At 37.3% G+C, this 23,839-nt stretch overlaps 2 protein-coding genes and 1 pseudogene across 3 annotated transcripts; 1 reads left to right on the top strand and 2 right to left on the bottom strand.

Annotated features, from left to right (window-relative positions):
- Positions 1 to 8,088: 8,088 nt before the first annotated feature.
- On the top strand, positions 8,089 to 8,565 carry LOC124441644 (the record flags this gene model as incomplete). The annotated part of the gene is made up of 1 exon (XM_046992107.1): positions 8,089 to 8,565. A coding segment is annotated over one exon (477 nt), but the record flags the coding sequence as incomplete, so codon positions are not given.
- Positions 8,566 to 9,992: 1,427 nt separating this feature from the next.
- LOC124441902 lies at positions 9,993 to 13,367 on the bottom strand (annotated as a pseudogene).
- A 347-nt stretch (positions 13,368 to 13,714) lies between these two features.
- Positions 13,715 to 23,238, bottom strand: LOC124441903 (Golgi-associated PDZ and coiled-coil motif-containing protein-like). 2 transcript variants are annotated; one of them, XM_046992380.1, is made up of 8 exons: positions 23,001 to 23,238; positions 21,901 to 22,062; positions 21,199 to 21,374; positions 20,836 to 21,118; positions 19,552 to 19,808; positions 18,415 to 18,552; positions 17,436 to 17,722; positions 13,715 to 14,436 (listed from the first exon to the last, which is right to left on the bottom strand). In XM_046992380.1, the coding sequence occupies exons 1-7, from the start codon at positions 23,214 to 23,216 to the stop codon at positions 17,461 to 17,463; spliced, it is 1,494 nt and encodes a 497-aa protein (XP_046848336.1). In that variant the 5' UTR covers positions 23,217 to 23,238; the 3' UTR covers positions 13,715 to 14,436; positions 17,436 to 17,460. The 2 variants fall into 2 exon arrangements, with proteins under 2 accessions (XP_046848336.1, XP_046848335.1); XM_046992379.1 differs by lacking the exon at positions 13,715 to 14,436 and adding an exon at positions 16,354 to 17,318.
- Between the last annotated feature and the right edge of the window lie 601 nt (positions 23,239 to 23,839).

Below are 23,839 nucleotides of genomic sequence, written 5' to 3'. Positions count from 1 at the left end.
CTGATCTGCTCTCGAGTTCTCCCAAAGGTCTCCTCGGTTTGCATAAGCTTGTGCAAACCTTTGAACGCCAGCTGAAGGCATAGATATGTATAATAAACTAATAAACGGGACAAGCCGACAATTTTAAGTAAAACAAAATAAAACAAATTCCGAAAACGGACATCTCATTTTCTTGATATTCAAGATGATACAAGAGTTTTTAAAACAAAAGATGTTGTATTTTTATATTTCGTCTTTATTCCAAAGACATCATCAGACTAATAGTTTACAATGCAAGCTGCGAAACTTTTATACAATTATTTACAAGCGGAAGTGACAGTTATGTAATTACAGAACTTTAAAACGCAACAATTAGGCAACATTTAAATAGAGATAATTTCTTACACGTTTGAGACCACTATTATATTGTCGCATATTGCGTTTTATGAAAAGCGCTTCTAAGATGAGAATACCATCTTTTGTTTTAAAAATTCTTGTGTCATCTTGAATATCAAGAAAACGAGATGTCCGTTTTCGGAATTTGTTTTATTTTGTTTTACTTATAATAAACTAGATATCGCATTGCAATATAACGCCCAATCAAAAGTTGAAGCCAAAGTAATTGGGTGCCCCTATTGTTATCAGCCAATTACTAGGTCCCACTCGAGGAACGAAAACAAACTTTAATATACGACAGAGCTTTAATGGCGACGTATTTCTGTAATTTTTGGAACTCATAAGAAATAATATACCTGTACACACCAACGACATCAAGCGAATTGTTGAACATTTCTTATGTTTAGTAGGTTCAGCTAGCATTCAACTGTCGGTGCTCCGCCGCAAGAAAGGCCTTTCTGCCATTAACAAAACAAAACATTGATCTGGCAAATCATTCGTTACCGAACACAAAAAAGTGGCTCTTAGGAGACGACTTCTCTTCAATTGCATCAAAAGAAGCGGAGCTTTCTCGGGGGTTGGCAAGAAACTGAGACCCTGCAATCCCCAAATATAGATTGGAAACAAGCAAACAGAAGTTTTTCTCAATCTTCAAAATATAAAACCAAAACAGGAGAGGTCGTTTTTTTCGCTCGAACCAACCTCGCTTCAAACGGCCGCCAGGCTACCAAATCACCTCAAACAGTGGCAAGCTCTGACAGCAGACCCAGTTATTCTAGACATAGTTTCCCGTTTAAAAATTCCTTATCGCTGTTTTTCTCTTCAAGAAACTATTCAATTACTCAGATTTCTTGAGATTCAGAAACACTCGTGGATATAAAGGTATCCAAACTTCTAATGAAGGGAGCTATTTGCGAAGTCCCATACACGACAGATGCATACGACAGTCGAATGTTTTTAGTCCCGATTATAGATCTCATAGAACATCTTCAATCGGTGAAAACCATTCTAAAACAGGGCTATCACATGACAAAACTGGACCTCAAGGACGCGTATTTCTCTGGGGCAGTCTATCCTCAATCCCAAAAATTTCTTCGGTTCCATTGGAAAACCAAGGCCTACCAATTCAAGGCCTTACCATTCGGCCTAAATATAGCTCCAATGATCTTCACTCGGCTAATGAAACCAGTTGCGGGTCATTTGCGGAAACACGGTGTGCTTCTAGTGATTTATCTCGACGATATGTTGATAATAGGTGCAAATCCGGAAGAAATAAATCGTTTCTCTCTTATGACAGTACAGTTATTGGAATCTCTCGGATTCATAGTAAACAAGAGAAATCTATCCTGACTCGGTGACTCCTCCTCAGGTGATTCAGTTGTTAGGTTTCATCATAAACTCGAATACAATGACTTTCTCACTACCCCAAAGGAAAATAAACAAACTGTACATCCTGAGCTGCCTACTCCTACGAACGGACAAACCCTCACTAAAAAACGTAGCTCAAATGCTGAGTTTATTAGAATCATTCCGCCCAGCCATCTGGAAGGCCCCTCTCCATTTTTGTCTCCTTCAAGCTCTGCTTATTCGCAGCCTACACAACTCAAATAACAACTACAACGCAAAAACCCAACTTCCGGAGAAACAGAAAGCAGAAATTCGTTGATGGCTTCAGAACGTTTCGATAATCAACGGTAGCCCAATTCTAATACCCCCACCGGACGTGATAGTATTTTGTGATGCCTCGAAGGAGGGATAGGGCGTTGTCAGCACCAACAGCAAAACCAACGGGAAATGGTCTGCCACCAAGAAATTGTCACACATAAATATACTCGAACTGAAAGCAGTCTTTCTGGGCATAAAGTCCCTTATAAGAAACCGTCGTTCAGTGACGGTACTACTGAATATGGACAATTCCACTGCTTTTTTTTTTATACATAAATCACAAGGGAGGGACCCACTTGTCACAACTTCTAGAGCTCGCACTAGACATGTAGGCTTCGTGCATTCAGAGAGACATATTCCTCGTAGCTCAACAATTACCATGGAAGACCAACTTCCAAGCAGACCTCGAATCCAGACGATTTCTGGACAACAGCGACTGGATGATCGACCAAAAGATAACAAGGCCCTTCTTAACGAACTGTCGAATGGATCTCTTCGCTTCTCGCCTAACAAGGCAATTGTCCAATTACATTAGTTGGATACCGGACCCCGAAGCTCGACACTGGGATGCCTTTACCGTGAATTGGAATGAACTTGCGGGATATGCCTTCCCACCATTCAACTTAATACAAATGGTTCTCCAAAAAGTGGTAGCGGATCAGGCCGAGATTGCACTCACAGCACCAATTTGGCAAGCACAACCTTGGTGGCCCCAACTATTCAGTCTTTTGATTCAACAACCCGTACTACTACCCAACAGCAAATATCTCTTGAAGGACCCGTCCAATCTTGCTCTGATACATCCAATGTACCCACGTCTCCACTTGGGCGTATTTCATATATCAAGCAACGTTACGAAGCAGAGGGCTTTCCGGACAACGTTACCAAGCTAATCATAACAGCAACTCGTAGCTCCACACACAAGCTTACTTTCAAAAAATGGGAGACAATAACACTTTGAAGCTAAAGCAGCTTTCTCTGAAGTTGGTAACTCGTCTTGCTTTGACATGCCCCAAGAGAGTGTCTTCACTTTCCAAATTGGACTTTAATCATTATCGACTAACACCAGAAGGCGTAACTTTCAATTTATTTACCGCTAAAACAACTTCCCCAGACGTAACATTTTCCGCATTTTATACTTGCTTCCCAAAGGACAACAAATAAATGCCCTGTAGCCTGTTTCAAACAATACATTTTAGCAACCACGGAGGTAAGGAAAGTCGACAAGGAGAAGGAGAACAAGCTATTTCTTTCATTTATTAAACCTTACAAACCAGTCACTTCCTCAGCATTGGCCCGTTGGATTCGTTCATAGCTAGAACTAGCGGGTATAGACACAAAAATTTTGAAAGCACATTCAGTAAGGGGAGCTGCAACATCAGCCGTCGCCAAGGGGTCAGTTCCTCTGGAAGAAATCTTAAAGATGGCTGACTGGAATAATGAATCGACTTTCAGACAATTTTACTATAGACCAGTATTACCAACTCCAAACTTTGGTAGTGTTGTATTAGATAACCATGTTCAAGTCTAACAGATCTTGTATCTATTGAGTAAATATTATGTACCAGTACTGATTGAACGTAGTGTTAAACTCTACCGCTTGTATTCTCATATATTTCGACCGGAGTTCCCAAAATATAATTCGAATTATACTAGGACTGTTTCAGCCTGCAGGTATAATTTTGGTTACATAAGGGAACGAAGGGAGATGACCCCTGCCCTTAAACCCTCCCTTGCTCGCCTCAGGGTTAAATAAGCCAGGGGAGACTCATGTGACGGGTAAGATCAGGGGGATTGTGGGATTGTTTTGTCTCAGCAGTCGCGAGAAATGAGTGTTTAAAAGTGATGTGAAGTTCGGATTGGTGGACCATACCGCTTGTATTCTCAAATATTTCTTCCTTCGTTCCCACATATAACTGAAATGATAACTGCAGGCTGAAACAACCCTTACATTGCGTGAAAAGACTAGGTGCCACTGGCTTCAAAATATCGACTGAGGTAGCCCTCCATTTATTGGAGAGTTTCAGATTTTACTACGAGTACGACTACCGCCACGTGATTTGACCGTGAGGGATCTGGGCTCGATAAACAAGTTGTCGTACTCGTAGTCAAGCAATTTTGGGAGCTTTAGCTATTGAGTACTATAATAACTGGAGCGGTTATCTCAAATACGGCTTTAATTAGTGGCTGATGCCAAAAAAATGAAGGATTTGTTCCATTACCGCTGAGATTTACCGAAATCGACTGCTTTTCCAAAAATCTCAAAATTTCTCTCTCCCCCCTTAAGAAATAGTGAGAAAAAAGTACATGTGTTTTCCGCATATTTGGCAAGCATTTTTTGATGAAAATCACTGTAAAAACATAAATTTCATAAAAGCGAGTCTACTGTGGTTGCCAGTTGTCGGCTTCTACGGCGGATGCCTTTTTTAACTATTGACGAACGAGCTATTTGTTGGCCACACATGAATGCAGATGTGAGGGTCGTACTGTCGTTTAATGATTTGCTAGATCAAAGTTTGTAGTCTGCACGAAAGAAAATATATCATATTTTATCTCAACGGATCACGAGAAAAATGTTAGCTCATTTATTCTCATTAGTATTTTGCTTTCTTTCATGTGATGGCCTTTTTCGCAACAATTGTAGGATTTATTTTTGTACATGCATCTCGCGTTTCATAAATGAATGATGAAAAAATATTGTATACAGATCACGAGTAGTCGAGAATCTTTGAGATTTTTGTGGTCTTCTGAACAAGAACTGCATCAAATACTTGCCAAGTTGTAGCATATTTGATTTCCTTGTAATGATTGTGAAATGGCAAAAAGCGAATAATTAAAACACTTAATTTACAACAGTGTTTATAATGCTTGAATGCATGAATACACAATTGTGTATTTAATACTTCTCTCCTTTTTCTCTTTTTTATATGTTTCCTCAGTTCCTCTTAGCCATGTGAGTTCAGAATTTGATTGACTAATACAGCTTTCACCCCAATAATAAATTTTATACCCATATTTAATGCCAGTTGCTATGGGATTTTTCCCTCTAAGTATGAAACATCTGGTGTTGATTATACAAGAATGATGAAGTGCATGTACACATGTAAAAATAAGGCAATAAAACTAGATGACTTAAACACATTTTGTATTCTTTAATGCTAGAAGCATAACAGCTTTTCAGTAATTATAGAGTTATTAAACTGTACTACCTGTATTTCATTCATATTATGAAATGAATTACGAAGCAAAAAATTGAAGAAAAACTTGGAAAAGTCAAAACATTTCCCTGGATTATCACAGGAGAAAATAAAGCAAATGGCAAATGTTCATTCTATACTTTATTAGGTAAATAAGCTCAAAATATTTTTTCAGCAAAAACTGAAATTAAGAAGAAATATATAGCACTGAAGTTTTCATCACTGAATCTTTAATGCTTCAATATGGCATGCATTACATATAAGTATCATTCAAACAGTATTCAACTTAATTAATTTAATAAAGAATGTGACATGATTTTACAAATTAGTTGTACAAAAATTGTACAGTTGCAGTAAGTCATCATCAATCTCAGTATCAATATTGACACAAGCACAAACTTTATGACCTTTTTACATGACATTTCATCAAGCATCAAGACACACAAAACCTTGTCATCTTTATTTGGTACTTGACCTTTACTTTCAAAGCATTCAAGGCATCTTTACTAAATCCATTATCCCCATCCATAGAATTAGTCCAAGTTCAAATAGCTGTTGTACAGGGAAGTCTGCAAATTATTTACCTTTACTGAGTAAAAAGAGCAGAATCTTTTTCTCGCGTCAAACATATTTACGGTTTCACACATTAACAAATAAGTGGAAAAGTATGTTCATATTTAAAAACAAAAACAGGAAAACATCAGTGGGATTTTATCGCTCAGGCTTCAAGTTCAATTGCTTTTCAATTTTTGATGAACAAACAAAACAAATATGTCACCGGTGAAAGCGACATGTTCCTTCTTGTGGACACTACGATATCCTACAATTGTATGATTGAAGTGTTGGCATTTTAAAAGAAATGCCAAAAAAGATATCGTGCTTGTTTTTGAAAAATGCTGTATAATTAGCTATAGACATCAGGGGGATATCGTGAATATAATTTTTCTGGTGAATATAGGAGCTAATGGTAGTGCAAGTGATGGTGGTATATTTGAACTGTGTGGAATGAAAGATGCCCTCTATAATGGAAGGTTATCTTTACCAGAAGATTGTGATTTGCCTAACATAAACACCACGTGTTCTTATGTAACAACTGCAGACGATGCCTTTCCATTGGGACATCATGTTATGAAGCCATATGGTTGACGGTACTTAAAACATGGCGAAAGAATTTTTAATTACAGATTATCGAGGGCAAGACAAGTTAGTGAAAATACATTTGGCATTTCAGCTGCAAGATGGCGCATTTTCAAGCGACCAATCGATACTATATCTGAGCGTTGCATTGGTATCGTCAAAGCTGTGGTAGCCTTACATAATTTCTAATGTTCCACGAATCAACATTGCCCAGACATGAGCGAAGATATTGCCAACCGGGATTTGTAGATTCTGAAGACAAAAATGCAGACATTTTGCAAGGAGCTTGGAGAGAAGATGCCAATAAAGACACAGGTTATCAACCCTTAACCCAAACAAAAAATGGTAATGCCTGCAAGAAAAGTGCAAAAGAAATCCGAGAGATTTTCAAGAACTTTTTCAATTCACCTGCTGGTGCAGTACCTTGGCAAATTGTGTACATAAATAAATGATGTTTGTTAATGTTGAGTATTTAGGTTAAAGAGCAGAACTGAAATGTTTCCAACCTTGTAAGAAACACATAACACACAGGTACTGCAAATTTGTCAAAACTATAACAGTATGCAAATATAAGGAAAATCAGCTCATTAAATTGCAAAAGTTTTTTTACTGTTTAATTTGCTTGTTTATTCTTACACAAATAGTCAAAAAGAAATGCTCACTAGTAGAAATAGTTTATCAAAGGTATTATTGTCACAAAAGGCCAAAACATTAGATGAAAGTTCCGAGAAAAAAGTAATAGTATATTCAATAACAAGTGGATGCAGCTCTTTGTTGATTGCTACCTATTCAAAATTACTAAACAAAGCCTGAACAGTTCTTTTGACTGTATGTATGTAAGCTCTGAATTTGTCTTTATATGGAACAGTCAAAACTTTCAAGTACATGTTTTGCACATTTACATGCTTAACTAGAATATTCCACCTAGCAGGACAATTCAAGAGGAATCACGGATCTTCAAAACTGGACTCAAACTCTGCTTTAAAAAGTAGTTGCAGTAGTTGGCATTTTATCAATGCTTTCTTTTTATGCTCCAGTCTTCTTAGCTGCAGGAATCAAGCATTTGATGAATAGACTATCCTCATCATTATCTTTAACTGTGTTTAATTCAGATAAAATCGCCAAATCTACTTGGTTCAGTGATTCATCTCTTTTTCTTTTTTAACCAGAGAAATATCATTTAAAGATAAGGACAAGTCGGATATATCCACCTCAGTGTCGTTTGACAGCAAGCCTATCTGGTGATTTTCCTCCTGTTTTATTGTCAAGAAATTAGAAGTTGCTGGCGTCTCCCCTATGCCAATTTTTTTCATAAAACTCATTTGATTCATCCATTGCCTAGTAGCTTTCTTTGTACCACCAGAATCACTAGATTTTGGGATCAATAACTTCAACTTTTTCCTATACGTGTCTTTAAGATCCCGGCATTTTACTTTAATCCTCGATGTTTTTCCTTCCAGACCACACTCACTTGCTATTTTTGACCATGCTGACTCCTGTACGTTTTTGTTCTTGTAATATGCATTGTTAGTGTCCCAAACAACTTTGTTTGAACAAACGTTTTCGATTAAGGCTTCAACTAATTCTGACCTGGAATCAGCTTTAAAGTACACCAACTTAACAGACCAAACGAAAGAAGACATTTGTCACAAAATCACCAATAACCTCTGCCACAAATCACCAGTCACCCTAAACAACGAAGAACTATGAGTAATTGAAAGACCTACAAAACGACGACCAAATAATCATATTACCAGCTGACAAAGGACGCAAAACAGTTATCATGGACAGATCAGAATACATCGACAAAGCCAAAACCCTCCTACAAGACACCACCACCTACGAACTTCTCCACAAAGACCCCAGCAAAACGACCACCAACCGCATCAACCAGAAACTGAAACATTTAAAAGACAAAAAGAAACTAAACGAAAACGACTACAGAAGAATCCGACCCAATGACGCATCCACCGCCAAATTCTACGGACTACCAAAAATCCATAAAGAAAACAACCCACTTCGACCTATCGTATCGCTTCCAGGATCACCTTCGTATGAACTTTCAAAATATCTTTATAACATTCTGTATCCATTAGTCAAAAATTCACCTCACACCATTAGAAATGCCACCCCCTTCCTCGCCAATATTGAAAACATTAAACTACGACCAGACGAAATCATGATATCCTACGACGTGACATCACTCTTCACATCCATACCACTAGACATAGCTAAACAAATTACAGACGAACTACTACCAGACGACAAAACTTGGCAAGCTACAACACAACTAGACAAAAATGACATCCTAGACTTACTTAACCTTTGCCTTTCCACTGAATTCACCTTCAAAAACACATACTACAGAAAAATTTCAGGCACACCAATGGGCTCACCACTATCCACCCTTCTCGCAGAGGCCGTCATGCAACACTTCGAAACACAATCAGTCACAAACAACACAAACATCAGACTATGGAAAAGATATGTCGACGACATCTTTGCCATAGTCAAGAAAGACAAAACTGAACAAATCGTACACACCATAAACAATACCAAAATGAACATAACCTTCACTAAAGACGAAGAACACAACAAACAACTTACTTTCCTCGACATCCTACTAACCAGAACAGTGACGGTACACTAAACACACAAGTATATTACAAAACCACCCACACAGACCAAATACTCGATTTCAACAGCAATCACCCAACACAACACAAAATAAGCTGCATTCGAACACTTTAGCAAGATAAACGCTCATTGAAACACCGAAGAAGCCAAGAAAACAGAACGCAACTACTTATACTCCACATTTATTAAAAACAATTACCCTATAAACAAAACTATAAACAAAATACAAAACAAAACTCAAACCGACAAAGGCAACAAGAAACCGGATGAAACAGTAAAAATCGTCACATTACTATACATAAACGGAACATCAGAAATGACTGCCAGACTTCTTCGACCATTTAATATTAACGTCGCCCACAAACCTACACAAAAACTCAAATCATGTTTTACCAAACATAAAGACATAACAACAATTCATGATACAACCGACGCAATCTACATTATACCATGTAAAGACTGCTCAAAACAATACATAGGGCAAACATCAAAGAAAATCGAAACAAGACTCACAGAACACAAAAACGCCATAAAACGAGGAGATCCGAACTCACTACCGGCAGAACATACCCACGGAAACAACCACACATTTGACTGGACAGAAACTAAAATACTCGGACGCGCACAGACTAAACACGCACGCGACTTTAAAGAAGCTTGGTACAGTAAAGACAACGACACAATAAACAGACATATCGACATACCCATCATTTCCTCACAACTAACGAAAAAGGACAAAAAACTACTAACAACCCCAAAACTACAACATTACACTCTAATAATATTAACACAAATCATATTCACAATTCACCAATATTCATACACTCAGTTGTGTCAGACTGATTCTTTTGAAATTAAATTTCTTTTAAAAAAAAAGAATGGCGAACTATTTAAATATAAAGAAGTCATATTGTCAACCGTGTGTTACAATTATGTTCATTTGTCATTTGTATTTTGTTAATCATAATTAGCTGCGACTCATACGTTTTCACAATTATTTTATTTATTTTCTCGTTTACAATCAAGAATATTGCATTATGATATATGTCATACTTTAACAGGTACAGTAATCGTCTCAAGATACATACTAAAGGTAAATGGCTGGCAATTAATTATATTTATTACAAACCAAATTGGTGTTTTTAATTTTTCAAACATGTACACAACCAACTGTTCTTCATTTTTAGAGTGTAGTCAACTGTAGAAAGGAAGATCCACTATAAGGATTTAAGAAATTACAACGATTTTAGTTTTGTAACATCCAATGAGCAAAAATTCTTAAAAGCAGTTTTTTCTTTTGGTCATCATTCATGAATCATATGTTTACACTTTGATGGTGGAACAAGATGAAAAGGTAGTACCTGTGGTAATATATATCCATTCAACTTCAACTCGACTAGATAACTTGCCATGGCAAATTCATCAGAGTCTAACATTCCGTCGCTGTCAATGCTGGCTAGTTTCCAAATTTGACCCAAAACAGTACTTTGTAATTTAGACCTGTATAGTTCCCGCATTACCTCTGATCCACAGACTTTGCCATTCATGTCGGGCTTGAGGGTTTCAAAAATACTATCATATTCTGATTTTCTTGGCATGATAACCCAGTCATCGGAACCAGCCCCATACTGAATACCTTTGCCAGCACCAGTAGCAAACGGGTTATACGATGAATCATCGACAGTGAAAACGCCACCTCAAACTGTGACAGATGTAGCTGAATCATTTTCCTTTGGAATCATGGACATCAACTTAGTTACATCGATCTGCAGCATTTTATCAACATCATCAACAAGTTTTTGCTTTAATTTAGGAAGCTTTGAAAAGTCGTAACCTCTTAACTTTTCTCGGAAATTTGAAATAGGAGGAAAATCGCCTTTGGATATGCTGTGTTGCTGTTCGATCTTACTATACAGCTCACCCAAGCTGTTGATGAGCTTTTCTTTCTTTTTTTCTTTTCCAAAAAACCGAGGCATTTGTTCATGAAGAGTGGAAATAATGTGTGCATGAACCTAATTCAGTTTGAAAGAACAATGTTAAATATTCAGATTTAGATTACATGATGCATCTAATTTAAAAGAATAATACTTTTGGAAACTTTCAAATTTTTTCTTTGGCCAATTTTTAATCATTTCTTGAGTAAAAGCGTTCTTATTTAATGTGAAAAAGAATTAATCTATCGTTGTATAATGCAAACTAAAGGATCAGTTCGCTGCATATCCATAATACAACTAGAAGAAGAAAAAGAAGAAGAAAAGAAAAAGTCGAAGACAAAGTTGAAAAGAAGAAGAAGAAGAACAACCACAACAACGACAAGAACAACAACAACAACAATAACAACATCAACAACAATGACAACAATAACAACAACAATAATAACAATGACAACAATAACAACAACAATAGCAACAACAACAATAACAACAACAATAGCAACAACAGCAATAACAACAACAATGACAACAATAACAACAGGGACAACTGGAATGGTTTTTATTATTAGAGTTTCAATGAAAACCTTCCAATTATATGAAAAAGTTCAGACACATGGGTTTAAAGAAATATTCCCAACATACTTCTTGGCCGTTACTAAATATCGCACCGGTTTAACCATTTTTTTTTCAAATTTAACCTTTTCAAAAAAGCTATGTTTTTGTTGATTTTGCACAAATTTGCATACTTTTCAGTCTCATTCATAGTTTCGTTGAAAACATTTCAAATGCGGAGAGCAAAAATTTACATTGTCAAATAAGTTCTCACATGGATTGCTCTCCGAAAGTCGCTATGGCGATAAAACGAATTTTTACTGAAATTTCATCTTGGATACGGATGCGACGACGATTTTGACAACGTTAATATTGACATGCTTTGATTCTCGCAAAAATGACAAATCGGTTCTTGTTGTGTGACTTTACTTAAAGCTTCTATTATGTAATATTTCATGATTTTGGCAAGAAGACATTCGCTAGACTTTTGTTCTAGCTGAACAGCGAAAACTGTTGCTCAAATTTGAATGTTTTATTTGAGCCCTGACATGAAATGATCAGAGCGTGTTGTCTATGCAATTCAACCCCTTGCTTAACAGCAAATTATCTTCGATTGAGTTTGGAACTGCTTTGCGACTGGAACTCAGTTGGATGGTTTATATATTCATATATTCAGCTCTGCCCTGCTGATTTCTTTTGAAATTAAAATTGCTAACAAACAAATCAGTAGAGCAGAGCTGAATATATGATTATTCCCAATTAACGTTCTAGTTTTGCCCCTGACGGCAGACAAAGAGTTAAGTGCTAAAGTTTTCCAAAAAAATTAGTGTTTGAATACACTCACCTTAGCTAGTCTTGCTCTTTTGATAAAATCGTTCAGTTTTCTTAATGTTGCATTACTTGGTAAACTCTGGAGATCAGCAAACAAGTCGTGCGCCTCGGCTTCAAACAAACACCTGTTCTCGTCATTTTGTAGTGGCTGATCCCAAAACGATCCAATATATACACGGGAAACCTCCGGTGTGTTAATGACTTTTCCCAACGACCACATCAGTGCACCATACACTCTCATCAGTTGCTGCGTTGTAACCATGTCCGACTTGTTAAGAACAATTCTGATTTTTTCGTCATATTCACGGAGCACATCAATACTCCTTTGCAATTCGTCTGAGATATCCAGCTTGTGAGCATCAAAAAGCAGAACGATTCGATCAGCTCGTTCAGCAAACCACTTCAATACGCCAATAAAATCATATCCTCTGAGCAAAAACTTCTCCTTACCCGAGAGAATACCGGGTGTGTCGATGATCGTGATGCTCTCCAAAACTTCGTTGGGCAACTCTGAACAATAAAGTCGATTAAGAAAGACATTGCCAAACTTTTCCAGAGATCGAAACTGTTTGCTTTAATCTACAATAAAAGCATTTCCAGGAATTACTCGTTCACGTTCGCCATGCATTACAGCGATGAAACTATCCGTCGTGGGCTCGGGACCGACTCTCATTCCGGGAAACTCTTGCTCTAAAAGATACTTTAAGAACGATGTCTTTCCTGTCGAGTACTGGCCAACCAATAAAACCATTGGCTTTGCAGTAAAATCAGCGTCGGACATTAAAGGCGAATGAAAATACCTAAATCCACATTTCTCTTCCAGCGGCCGTAGTTTGTTCTTGTATAACATTCTCAAACTTTCGACCACAGATTGCAAAACATCCGGAGCCGGCTCATTCTTTCCAGTTTTAGTGAACAATCTGAACATGCTTAAATTCTTTTGTGTTCTTAATCAAAACCATGCAGTAAAGTATAAACCCTGTATGAAACACAGGTAGGCAATGGCTTTTGCTTAGTTAACGTCCGATCATATATAGCGTTCGCGAAAAGTGACGTACCGGATATAGTCACTTGAGTCACGCAGAAACTAAAACATGCCGAATATAAAATAATTTCAGTGTTATTATAGTTTCACAGCGTGCGTTTGGCTATTTAGGGTTAGTCAGCAAATAGAAAATTGAATAAATTTAAAATAATTCTTGCGGTTTTACAATTTCTCGCAGCGATATCAACAAGATACTGTTTTCGTTTCACTTTCATTCCTTAAACTTTATCCAGTGCCATGAAGCAGATAAGAAAATTTTGCCTTCTTCATATTAGTCCACATCGTTTGGCTTAAATTTTATGTGAGATCTACATTACTGAGGTCATAAATAAGACTACTGATTTGTTAATAAGTGGAAATATTTACTTTTCTTGGTGCATCCGTTCTGCGTTCTACGTTGCGTTCTACATTCTCGATTACATCATTAGATTTACATTATTGCATTATTTGTATTTTAAAATAGTTTTCCTAATAAGCAACCATTTTATCTTTAAACAGCAGTAGGCAATAGTATTGGTATCGATACTTTTTTTGATACCTATAATGATCCTGGAACAAAATCCTTCCTAACCTGAGTTTAATATGTTCGTGCATGAAGAATGCACAGTTTCTATATTTATTTTATTCAATCACGACGTTAACGTCAATCGTTAAAGTCATAGGTTCTAACGATTTTTATTTAAAAAGAGCGGTATGATTTAAAGCAACAATGTTATAACGAGATGTCGCTCACTTTCTCCGAAATAAATTCTTATCTGCTAAAAAATGTTGAAAAACGCGATCATTCTTAAAAAGCAGTTCGGCAAACTTCGTGCCCTTATAGCAAATAACTTTATGCAAAACGTCATATAAAATGAAATATTAACAAAATATAAGCGAAGGGAGTGGTAAAGAAAATATTATAGTTTACGAAACTATCGTTACCATGTCGACCCTAGAGTATCCCGGTGCCGCCCATTTGTGCAGGCCATCGCTGATTTCCAAGTAGATGGCGACTTGATTATGACATTGTAAAAAGTGAGAATTTGCATACTGCTTGAAATGTTGAGCGTATATTCACCGTCTAAACAAACGACAAGATTATCGTGATAACTATTTTGTCTGTATGTGTACCTTGATGTTTCATATATGTTTATCTGCGTAGAAAAACTTTAGACAGACAGAAATGTCCAGTAAAAAATTGTTCATAAAGCATACTTTTGTAAAGGCATGTTTTGCAAATGACAAAGATGCAATACATTTAGGACCCGTTTATACACTATACCGGACTGTTATCGTAGCAAAATATTCTTTGTATTAAAAGGCAGTGAAATTGTTCAACGTCAGAAACACAATCAAATAGACTAAATCTATCAGCTTAATAAGCTTTTACTCCGAACAGTTGACCCTTTAAAGCAAATGAAGGTGTCGTGATGAGCGAATCCGGCTTAGTGTAACGCAGCCAAACCATATGAAAGCATGTGATACAATGCATTTATATCTTCCTTTGCTTTTTTATGGTTTGAGTTATGAGTACATCATGGACTGTTTAAATGTGTTGCAAAGACGACAGGTCAAAAACTCAAGTTAGTTAGTGAATCACACTTGAAGAGACAGACATAAATTATGCAGGAATTTATATATATAGTATAATGTTGTTGGATCTGTAATATAGATAGATGGTAACAGAAAACGTCGTATAACGTTTAGTTCGACACGAATACTCGTGAATGAACCGTCGGATACTATATTCCGCCATTAATGTTTATTGTTAGTCGCATTCTTTCGGGCAAAAACTTTCTCTTATTATCGTTAAATACAGCGACGACCCAACATTTTATTACTGAATTTGAAATAAACAAAGGAATATAAGACTTAATGGTTCTGTTGGGTGCCAGAAGTACAAATGTGTGGGGGTGAAGCGGAACAGTTCCCTTCGGGGAAGCACAAATTCTCTTCTAGGAAAAAATAACTCAGTTCGGGAAAAAATGATTTCCTTCGGCGAAACAGGATAGTTAAATTGTCTTCGGGGAACAATTATTCCGGAATCAATAACTCCATTCGGGGAACTGCGAGTTTCGTAACTTTTGTAGAATATTAAATATCGGGGTTACGGAAATAACTTCTTTAGAAAGTTAAGTCGATATTAAGAACATTTGCAATAACTTCGATACCGACGATACGTCGAAAATTTTATCTACATTGTCATTATGGGCTTAGAAGTAGGAGATTTCGCACCGAAAGTGACGAATAAAAGGAAAAAACGCCGCTCTTCTTTTTGAACGTTTTCTTTGATTTTTAGGTCAAACGATGTCGTCAAACTATACCTATATGCAGCATCTTGAATTAGTTGTGCGGATTTTAAAAACGATTTGCTACAACAGCTTTCTCCAGCAAAGATATATCTTCAATGCACGTGTTCTCCTTTTACGTCACATCCGGTGCTTACATATGGACATCGATAGATTGATGGTGAAAAACTGCGATTCTTTTTGGGTTAGTCTGCGTATAATCTACAGAAATAAAAGCTGTGTGTGTTGCAGCATGTGAGCCAACATTACTATGACCCAAACACACAAGTGCAGGACAGCAGCTAGAATGTTACTTGGGGGTGATGTGGTGTGTATATTGTGTACAGTTGTGCCGATTGACTTCTTTTGAAAGTGAATTGCATACACGAGAAGTTAGTTGAACACGACTAAATAATATTCATATCATTATTTGATAATATTCATAATATTCACCTCCAGTCCCTCAATTATACGTTCCAGCTACGACCGTGAGAGGTGTGGAGCTGTTTAAAAGTCTCGCAAAGGTTCATACAATGGTCTACCCAGTTACAATATTTGAATTTAATGGAAAACGTATAGAAAGCCAAGCAATGATAATGATCTTTCTAAAACGCCGATAAATAGATGGAATGGATAACAAACGAAGCTAGTTAAAAGCATAAGTAAAATAGTTAATCGCTGAATGCATTTAAAAACAAATGACTACAACATTTCTGCCGCTATTTCTTCTTTTATTAATCTTTTGATCACATCACACTTTTTTCCTCATTCGTCCTTCAGAATTAAGTTTTTCTTACACATTTCTACGTATTTCTCCATATTTAAAAAGCTACGCGCTTATTCACAACAATCTTCTCTCTCTCACGGTAGTGATTATTCGTACTAACTTTTGCAAGCAAAACCGCGAAAATACGAGATTGTTGTCAATAAAAAAAGTAAACTTCTATTACTACCGCTATAGTGGCAATTGGTCAGCAATTAGATGACTGGCAATATCCTATTTGTCATAGCTCCTTAATCCATAACGTCTCAGTCTGAGCGTTCTAGCAGGAACGTTAGAGTGACTTAGCAAACAGGACGTTTCGTGTAAGACGTTGTAAAAATGGCGTGGCACGCGCCTTTTACTTCCGGTTCACTCTACGACGGCAGTCGTGTTGACGACTACGACGTGAAAACATGCAATTTGACGGCTTATCGACGACGACTGAAGCAAACTCAACGTTAGGAGAAAAATAAGTACATTTTTATATAAAAACATTAGTTTAAAAAAAAAAAACGGGCCAGCGAAATGCCGATACTATTCTTTGACGAAGTCCTACAAAAGGTTTGCTAAATCATAAATATACTTTACGACGTATTGGCGTCCTAGACCCAGATCCCTCCCGAAAATTACACGACGACTTAGACGAAACGTCGTGTTTGCTAAATCAGTCTAATGTTGTTGACATACGGTGAGCGCAATTTCAAGGATTTCTAGAGAAACACAATTTCTACGGAAGCTAAAGCTCGACCGGAGCAGGAGTTTGAACTCCCGCAAAGTTTCCATTTTCCTAAAGTTTGACAAAGCGCATGCACCATGACATTGGCATCATAACCGAGTATAATTAGGCTTGACTCATTCAATGGTGTATTAGTCATAGCATCTTCAGTAACTTCTCGTTTAAAATTGGCAGAACTACATGAGAAAATTTAGGAAACAAATTTTATTCTCTGAATCACCTTTAAAAGGCATTCTATGAATAGCAACCAGAAAAACATTCAGGTCAATTGTAAATCAAAAATTAACGATTACCTCAATCCTCTGCACCCGAAATACGTCACCTACTTAAATGAGTGATATCAGTAAGAGATGTAATGGAGACTGGTGACAACGAGTCCGGTGAATGTAATTGCTTTATTGACGTAGGACTCAAGAGGCTTTTTCTTGAACCGTTATGTTCATTAGAACATTGTGCAGACGTATGAGAGTGAGGAGATCCCGGCGAACGAAGATCAACAGCTACTCCAGGGATGCGACGATTTGTTCTGCTTGGAGGCTTGCTACGGCGAGCAGTATCGAGAGGAAGTTTCATATCTTGTCTGCAAGAAAAACTGCTGATTAAAACATACCAGTTAAGGGTTTAGTCTCGACATGCAAACATTAAATGGTAGCATAGCCAGCCAGCAGATTAACTCGCACTTTGTAAATTCTGAAAGATTACCACTATGCATATTAAAAGAAATCTATTGCTCTCGAGGTAAGTGAGCATAAGAACTTTTGCACAGCAGCAGTAAAAAGTCGGTCTGGCTACTGACATTAAACAGGATCAGGCCGATGAAATATCATTTGACCATTTATCTGAAAGTTGTAACCTGATAAAGTTAATACATACAATGATTGATATTTACCGTTTCGCAACAGTTATCAAGATTGTTGCTGTTTAAATACATAATGAACTCGACCCAAACCTTAACCCCCCACCAATTCTTAACAATTCCAATAATTTAATGATGACAAAATCAACTGTGGATGTAACTGGAAAGCCATCTCCTTCAAAAATTTTAAGCATGTAATTTAACTAGTCCCAATCTTTTCCGCAAGGATCAAATTTTGGGGAGGTAAAAATTGGCTTTATGCAAATTTTTTAACATGATGACACATAACATAAATATATACGAGCTCAACAAACAAGAATAAATGATTCCTGCTAGAAACCGGATGAACGTCAATTGAGTTTATACAGAAAACAAGAAAAAACAAACATACTGAAATCAATGACAATAACAGACACCTTTTAGTTTTAATAAATTCTTCGCCATCTTCCCTTTCTTCATTCTTGAAGTGAATTGATTCTGTCGTAGAGTTTGTGCAGTGTACCTCGGCGTTCGCCAATTCATGTGGATCTTCAAAACGGCTCAGAGAACTAAATCTGTACCGGGAAACAAAAGTCAAATTAAATTGTTATCAGACACGACTTATTAAGCAATGGCAACATTGCATGGGAAGACAAGGAAAAGTTGTGATTCGCAATCATTTCATGGAAACACAAGGAGAAGTTGAGTCTCAGGGTGGTACTGTAAAACACTCACAAAAAAATTTGAAATCTTAACTAGTTGCGATGTGTTTTCTCGAATTAGGCACACATTCTTAAGTGGTATATTAAATTGACTAAAATGGCATTACACACGAAAGTATCAAATTGTTCGTCAACCCCCCCCCCCTCCTACCGCAAAATTATCCCTGAGATCTCCGTTTGCACCCATAATGTAAAAACAATTGCAAAGAACATGTTTTTCGTGAAATTTGCAACATTCAAGAATCCTCTCAACCCCTTCAAACGCTAAATATGCCCCCGCTCGTTTACTCATGTGAGTACTTTTCCTCGTCTACATATCCATCGTAACCATCCAAATACAGATGTATCCACATGTGTCAAGTACGTCACCTTATAGAGCCTATATTAGGGTCAGGGAAATTACTTCTTCATCTAGTTAAATAGATTTTGAAAACATTTGCAATATATTTAATGAGTAGGAAATTTATCTTCATGGGTATTTTGGGCCTAGAAGTAGGTGACTCAGCGCCGGAAGTGACGTACATAGGAGAAAACGCTCGCTTCTAAAAGTATAAACACCGTATATTACACAACTTTAGTGGAAAATAGCATCGAAATAGTTGTACTTTTCAAACTCTTGTTGTTTAATATAAACCTGTATCACAAAAGCTATAACAATCTTCAATGCATGTATTCTCCTATAAAGTCACTTCCGGTGCCATGCAATCCAATTCTAGCCTAGGCACGAAAAGCTTACAATAACAACATTTTCGTCCTATAAAATATTTTGCAAAAGTTCGTAAAATCGATTTAACAACCTAAAGAAGTCATTGACCCTGGTATAAGCACTTTAAAATACCATAACTCGCTCACCTCTTCTCGTCCTTCTTTTCCCAGTCAACTTCATCTTCATCACTTGAATCGTCGGGTGCAACATAGAGGACTTCCATCACAATTTCACCTTGTAAAGACGACAGCACTTTCACGGCTTCCGAATGCTTCGCTTCCTGTAGATCTATTCCGTTACATGACAAAATGGCGTCGCCAACGTAGAGTCCTTCACAGCGCTCCGCCGGTAACCTGGGATGGATTTCCGAAATAAGAATCGGAACGCCGTGCTCTTTGCCCCCCTGATAAAGAGAAAACGGGGTCAGTCGCTAAAATATTAACGAATCAAATGTTCGTAAGCTCGCTTGTTGTAGTAGAGTGCCTTCAAAGACGATCCTTTACTAAACACAGACCGGAACTGCCTGAGAGAAGGAAAAGTTTCACCTGAACGAAATACCTTTCAAAATTATCCAAAATTATCATAGATACCTTTTTAATATTAAGTTGGACGACATTAGCCATCCGAAAATAATAAGAACTACAAATTTCCTCGATGGAAAATCATGCATAATAAACAGCTGAATGAGGTTTCAGCTAAAGTGTTTACAGCTTCGTTGATGGCAGTATGATGTTCAGATGTTATTTCAATGCTTGAAACGATTTTATTTTATCATTTATCAACGGACAATTTTATTTTCCTTCTCTTCACGGACAGTGTCGACAGTTCTGCGACTTCACGGTGTAAAATGTATCCAAACCACAGAATAGTTCCTACTTTATGTTTAAACACGTTTTGTACTCATTCTTTGGCTTCATAAAATGAAAAGAGAGATTTATTTTAATATTTATTAACGTGTTTCTCCTCTGACCAGGCAGCCCCGGGTAAGTGTTTCTCCTCTTACCAGGCAGCCCCGGTGAAGTGTTTCCCCTCTTCCCAGGCAGCCCCGGGGAAGTGTCTCTCCTCTTACCAGACAGCCCCGGGGAAGTGTTTCTCCTCTTACCAGGCAGCCCCGGTGAAGTGTTTCTCCTCTTCCCAGGCAGCCCCGGTGAAGTGTTTCTCCTCTTCCCAGGCAGCCCCGGGTAAGTGTTTCTCCTCTTCCCAGGCAGCCCCGGGGAAGTGTCTCTCCTCTTACCAGACAGCCCCGGGGAAGTGTTTCTCCTCTTCCCAGGTAGCCCCGGCGAAGTGTTTCTCCTCTCCCCAGGCAGCCCCGGGAAAGTGTTTCTCCTCTTACCAGGCAGCCCCGGGGAAGGGTTTAGTAGGACGCTTCGAATGAGCATCCTACTTTGGACTATACTTGCATGAATGACAATATCTTCTGCCATACTTACAGTGATGGAAATTCCAAGACCTTCGCTCTTACTCTTACATAAGAGAACCGTCCGCGTGTCGCCTATTCCCCTCCGTCGACGGTTCTTCTGATCTGAATCTGCGTCCTCAGCATCGCGTGCAGCGGGGGGAGCGGGCGTTTTCTTTAAAGGGTTTCTTCTTCCTCGGCACGCACGTATGACGGTTTTATGACGATGAAGATGGATTTCTGCCTCAATTTGATTCCACATGGCATTGTGTTCCTGACCACGCGAACCTCGCCCTAACAATTGAATTTGCTGAATTCTAAAACAAAAAATACTGTCATAAAAACACAATTCGATCAGCTTTCATTTCAAATACGGTCGACAGACACGATGTTTTACCTGCCAGCAAGTTCTTTGTCAAGATATTTTGCAGCGAGTCTGGCTCCATATACTTCACCCTGTAGACTAAACACGTGATTTCTCAATTCAATGTTTTCTTTCTCGTATTGCTTCATCATCGCTACGATTTTTGCTTCCTTCGTCGCATCCTTCTTGTGTTTATTCAACTCGCTTTCCTAATATTACCGATATTACAAAATACTATTTTTTGTTTGAATTTATGAAGATTGAGTACTTTAAAGTGCCTATGTATCACCCTCAGGAAAATAATCTATGTATAAAATGTATTGCAAATGTTCTTAAAATTGCACACATCATCTAATTAGACTATTTCTCTGTGGGTGATACAGGCACTTGAACTAAATAGTACAAGGAGACAAATAACTTATCAAATAAAATCAAAGATAAATACAAAAAATCAAATCAAATGACAATGAAAACTGAAGTAAAATTTTTTCATAAAGAAACAAATTGGGAAGGGCGATTGCTTGACGTTGTACGCTCCATCCATAAAAAGCAATAGTAATTCAACTTAACAATAAATTTAAAAAAAGAATTCAGAGTTTTCACAATATATTTTGATGAAGAAGAGCGAAAACTTTCACTGAACATACCACTGATTAGGATGAAATTGCAACAAGCTCCCCTCTATTAGTAATACTTTATTAACTTTGATTTTTCACTCAAAACAATATACCTTACCAATTTTTCACGAATACTTTCTGAGTCTGGTGTTTCGGCATTAGAATGCAGCTGCAACTGAACTCTATGCAACTGAACAAGAAGACTTGTAACCTCCTTTTCCAAAACTTCCCTGGCAGCATGCTCTTCAGTAATGTCATGTCGCAATGACACAAGTTCAGCCTAAACAACAAAATTGTCTTTGTACAAAAGCTTATTTACCATGTGCCAGACAAATAAAAATGTAACACATCGATGCGAGATTTGTACAAGGCAAGCCTGACTTCATATTTACACTGGCGACCAAAAAGAACTGATTGCGTGACAAATTACCACAAATAGGCGTATCAGTAAGAAATTGATAATACGTGGGTCTACAGTTGCTTTAATCATAGCATTATATATTCGGCAAATGCAGATATTTAACTATTTAGATTTTTGGTAAGACAACCCAGAAAAGCCACATTTAATGTGACACACAGTTCGTTGACATTGGTGGAGTGTGACCCTTAGACCATTGTCTTAAGAAACATTTGACTGAGATTTTCTTATTAATCACTCATCTTGAAGTTCACACTGAGCCTGTGCTCTGCATGTAAAACAATCTTGTGTCTGCTAAGCTGCATTCTACTATTCTTTTCTTCTAATATATTGGCAATGACAAAGTATGTTTCACATGCAGAAAGGTCCAAAGTGAGCAGTTGTCTTTCAAAGTTGGGCATGTGTATGTCCTCAAGATTTTAGTATGCCAATTTTCCTATCACTTAGCATACAATTGTATTTATCATTAAAAACCAAACACAAATCAGATGTTCAAAACACATAGGATCTTTTTATTTTTTCACTATAAGCACTGGAGTTTCAAAATTACATCACATTATTGAACAAAATTCTATTTCTTTTAGGTTTACGCACATAAAAGTCATAAGTACATATTTCAGCTGATAATTGGCTATCATTGTATAAAAATCTTTAACTGATAAACTGCCTAGTCACAAAACATTATAGGGTCAAAGATTAAAATTGTTATCAAATAGTATTTCTTATAAATTCAGTGGTACGTCTGGTAAAACATTAGGTGCGATGAAAAATATTTAAGAACTTTTTAATAGACCAATTACCTCCAATTTCGCGTTTGCTTGAAATATTGCTTGTGCCTTGTGGACCATTTGAGCAAACACGGAGGACAACGAAGTCATTTTTTGCCGACCGTCGTATGTGATTTCACTCTGGTCGGGATCTACTTCGCCGAGAAGAAGGTCCAAGTCCACGAATGCCTTATCAAATTCTTTTTCAAGAAGGTCGATCCACCGAAACATGGAGACCGTGACCGCCATTTTGTCGGTTGATACGTCACAGTGAAACGTCAGCAGCAACACTTAGTTACAGGAATTTCAAATATTTAGGAAAATGCGTGGACCAGCGTGGACGTGTGGGTGTCGCCACGCGGATTGAGACTGGGCGACGTAACTCTACCCTTACCAGCCTATTTTTTCAAGAGAGTTTCAGCCAGCTTTGTGATCTGGACTCAGTAATCACGATGGCAAAGGAAAGGGTTAAAAATGAGATTATTTTAACCAATGTTAATATTATTAGAGCATGATAGGAAGAGAGGTAGTGACCAGGGATATAGTATACCGGGCGGGAAGCGAATTCTTTTAATAAATATTGAATCCAAGCAGTGAGAGTGCTTTTAAAAGAGCCATTAACAACAAGAATAATGGATAAAAAAGAAACATATATTCAATTGCGTAACGTTTCGTTTTGACTCTTAAATAAATATTTCTTTTTACACATTATTCTTGTATTTAACGGCTCTTTAAAAAGCACTCTGCTGGGCTTTAATATTTATTATATAAAAATGTATTGTTTTTAACTAGTTGCAAAATATATAAAAGTGGCCTTTTTTCATATTCAAGGGCTCCAAACCAAAAATTTAACAGTTCAATTGGAATTATTT

Source organism: Xenia sp. Carnegie-2017, unplaced genomic scaffold (genome assembly GCF_021976095.1).
Source record: "Xenia sp. Carnegie-2017 unplaced genomic scaffold, XeniaSp_v1 HiC_scaffold_20, whole genome shotgun sequence".
NCBI classification, from domain to species: Eukaryota; Metazoa; Cnidaria; class Anthozoa; order Malacalcyonacea; family Xeniidae; genus Xenia; species Xenia sp. Carnegie-2017.
The sequence above is the reverse complement of the archived record's forward strand: the minus strand, read 5'-3'. Positions and strand labels throughout refer to the sequence as shown.

Bases quoted from the DNA above. Each gene is read 5' to 3' on its own strand.
- LOC124441903 (XM_046992380.1), bottom strand. From the start codon at position 23,216: ATGGCGGTCACGGTCTCCATGTTTCGGTGGATCGACCTTCTTGAAAAA. The intron at 21,375-21,900 runs GTAAGGTATATT...CGGTAATATTAG, and splicing joins AAAGTATTCGTGAAAAATTG to GAAAGCGAGTTGAATAAACA. The intron at 17,723-18,414 runs GTGTCTGTTATT...TTTTTCTTGCAG, and splicing joins GAATTTATTAAAACTAAAAG to ACAAGATATGAAACTTCCTC.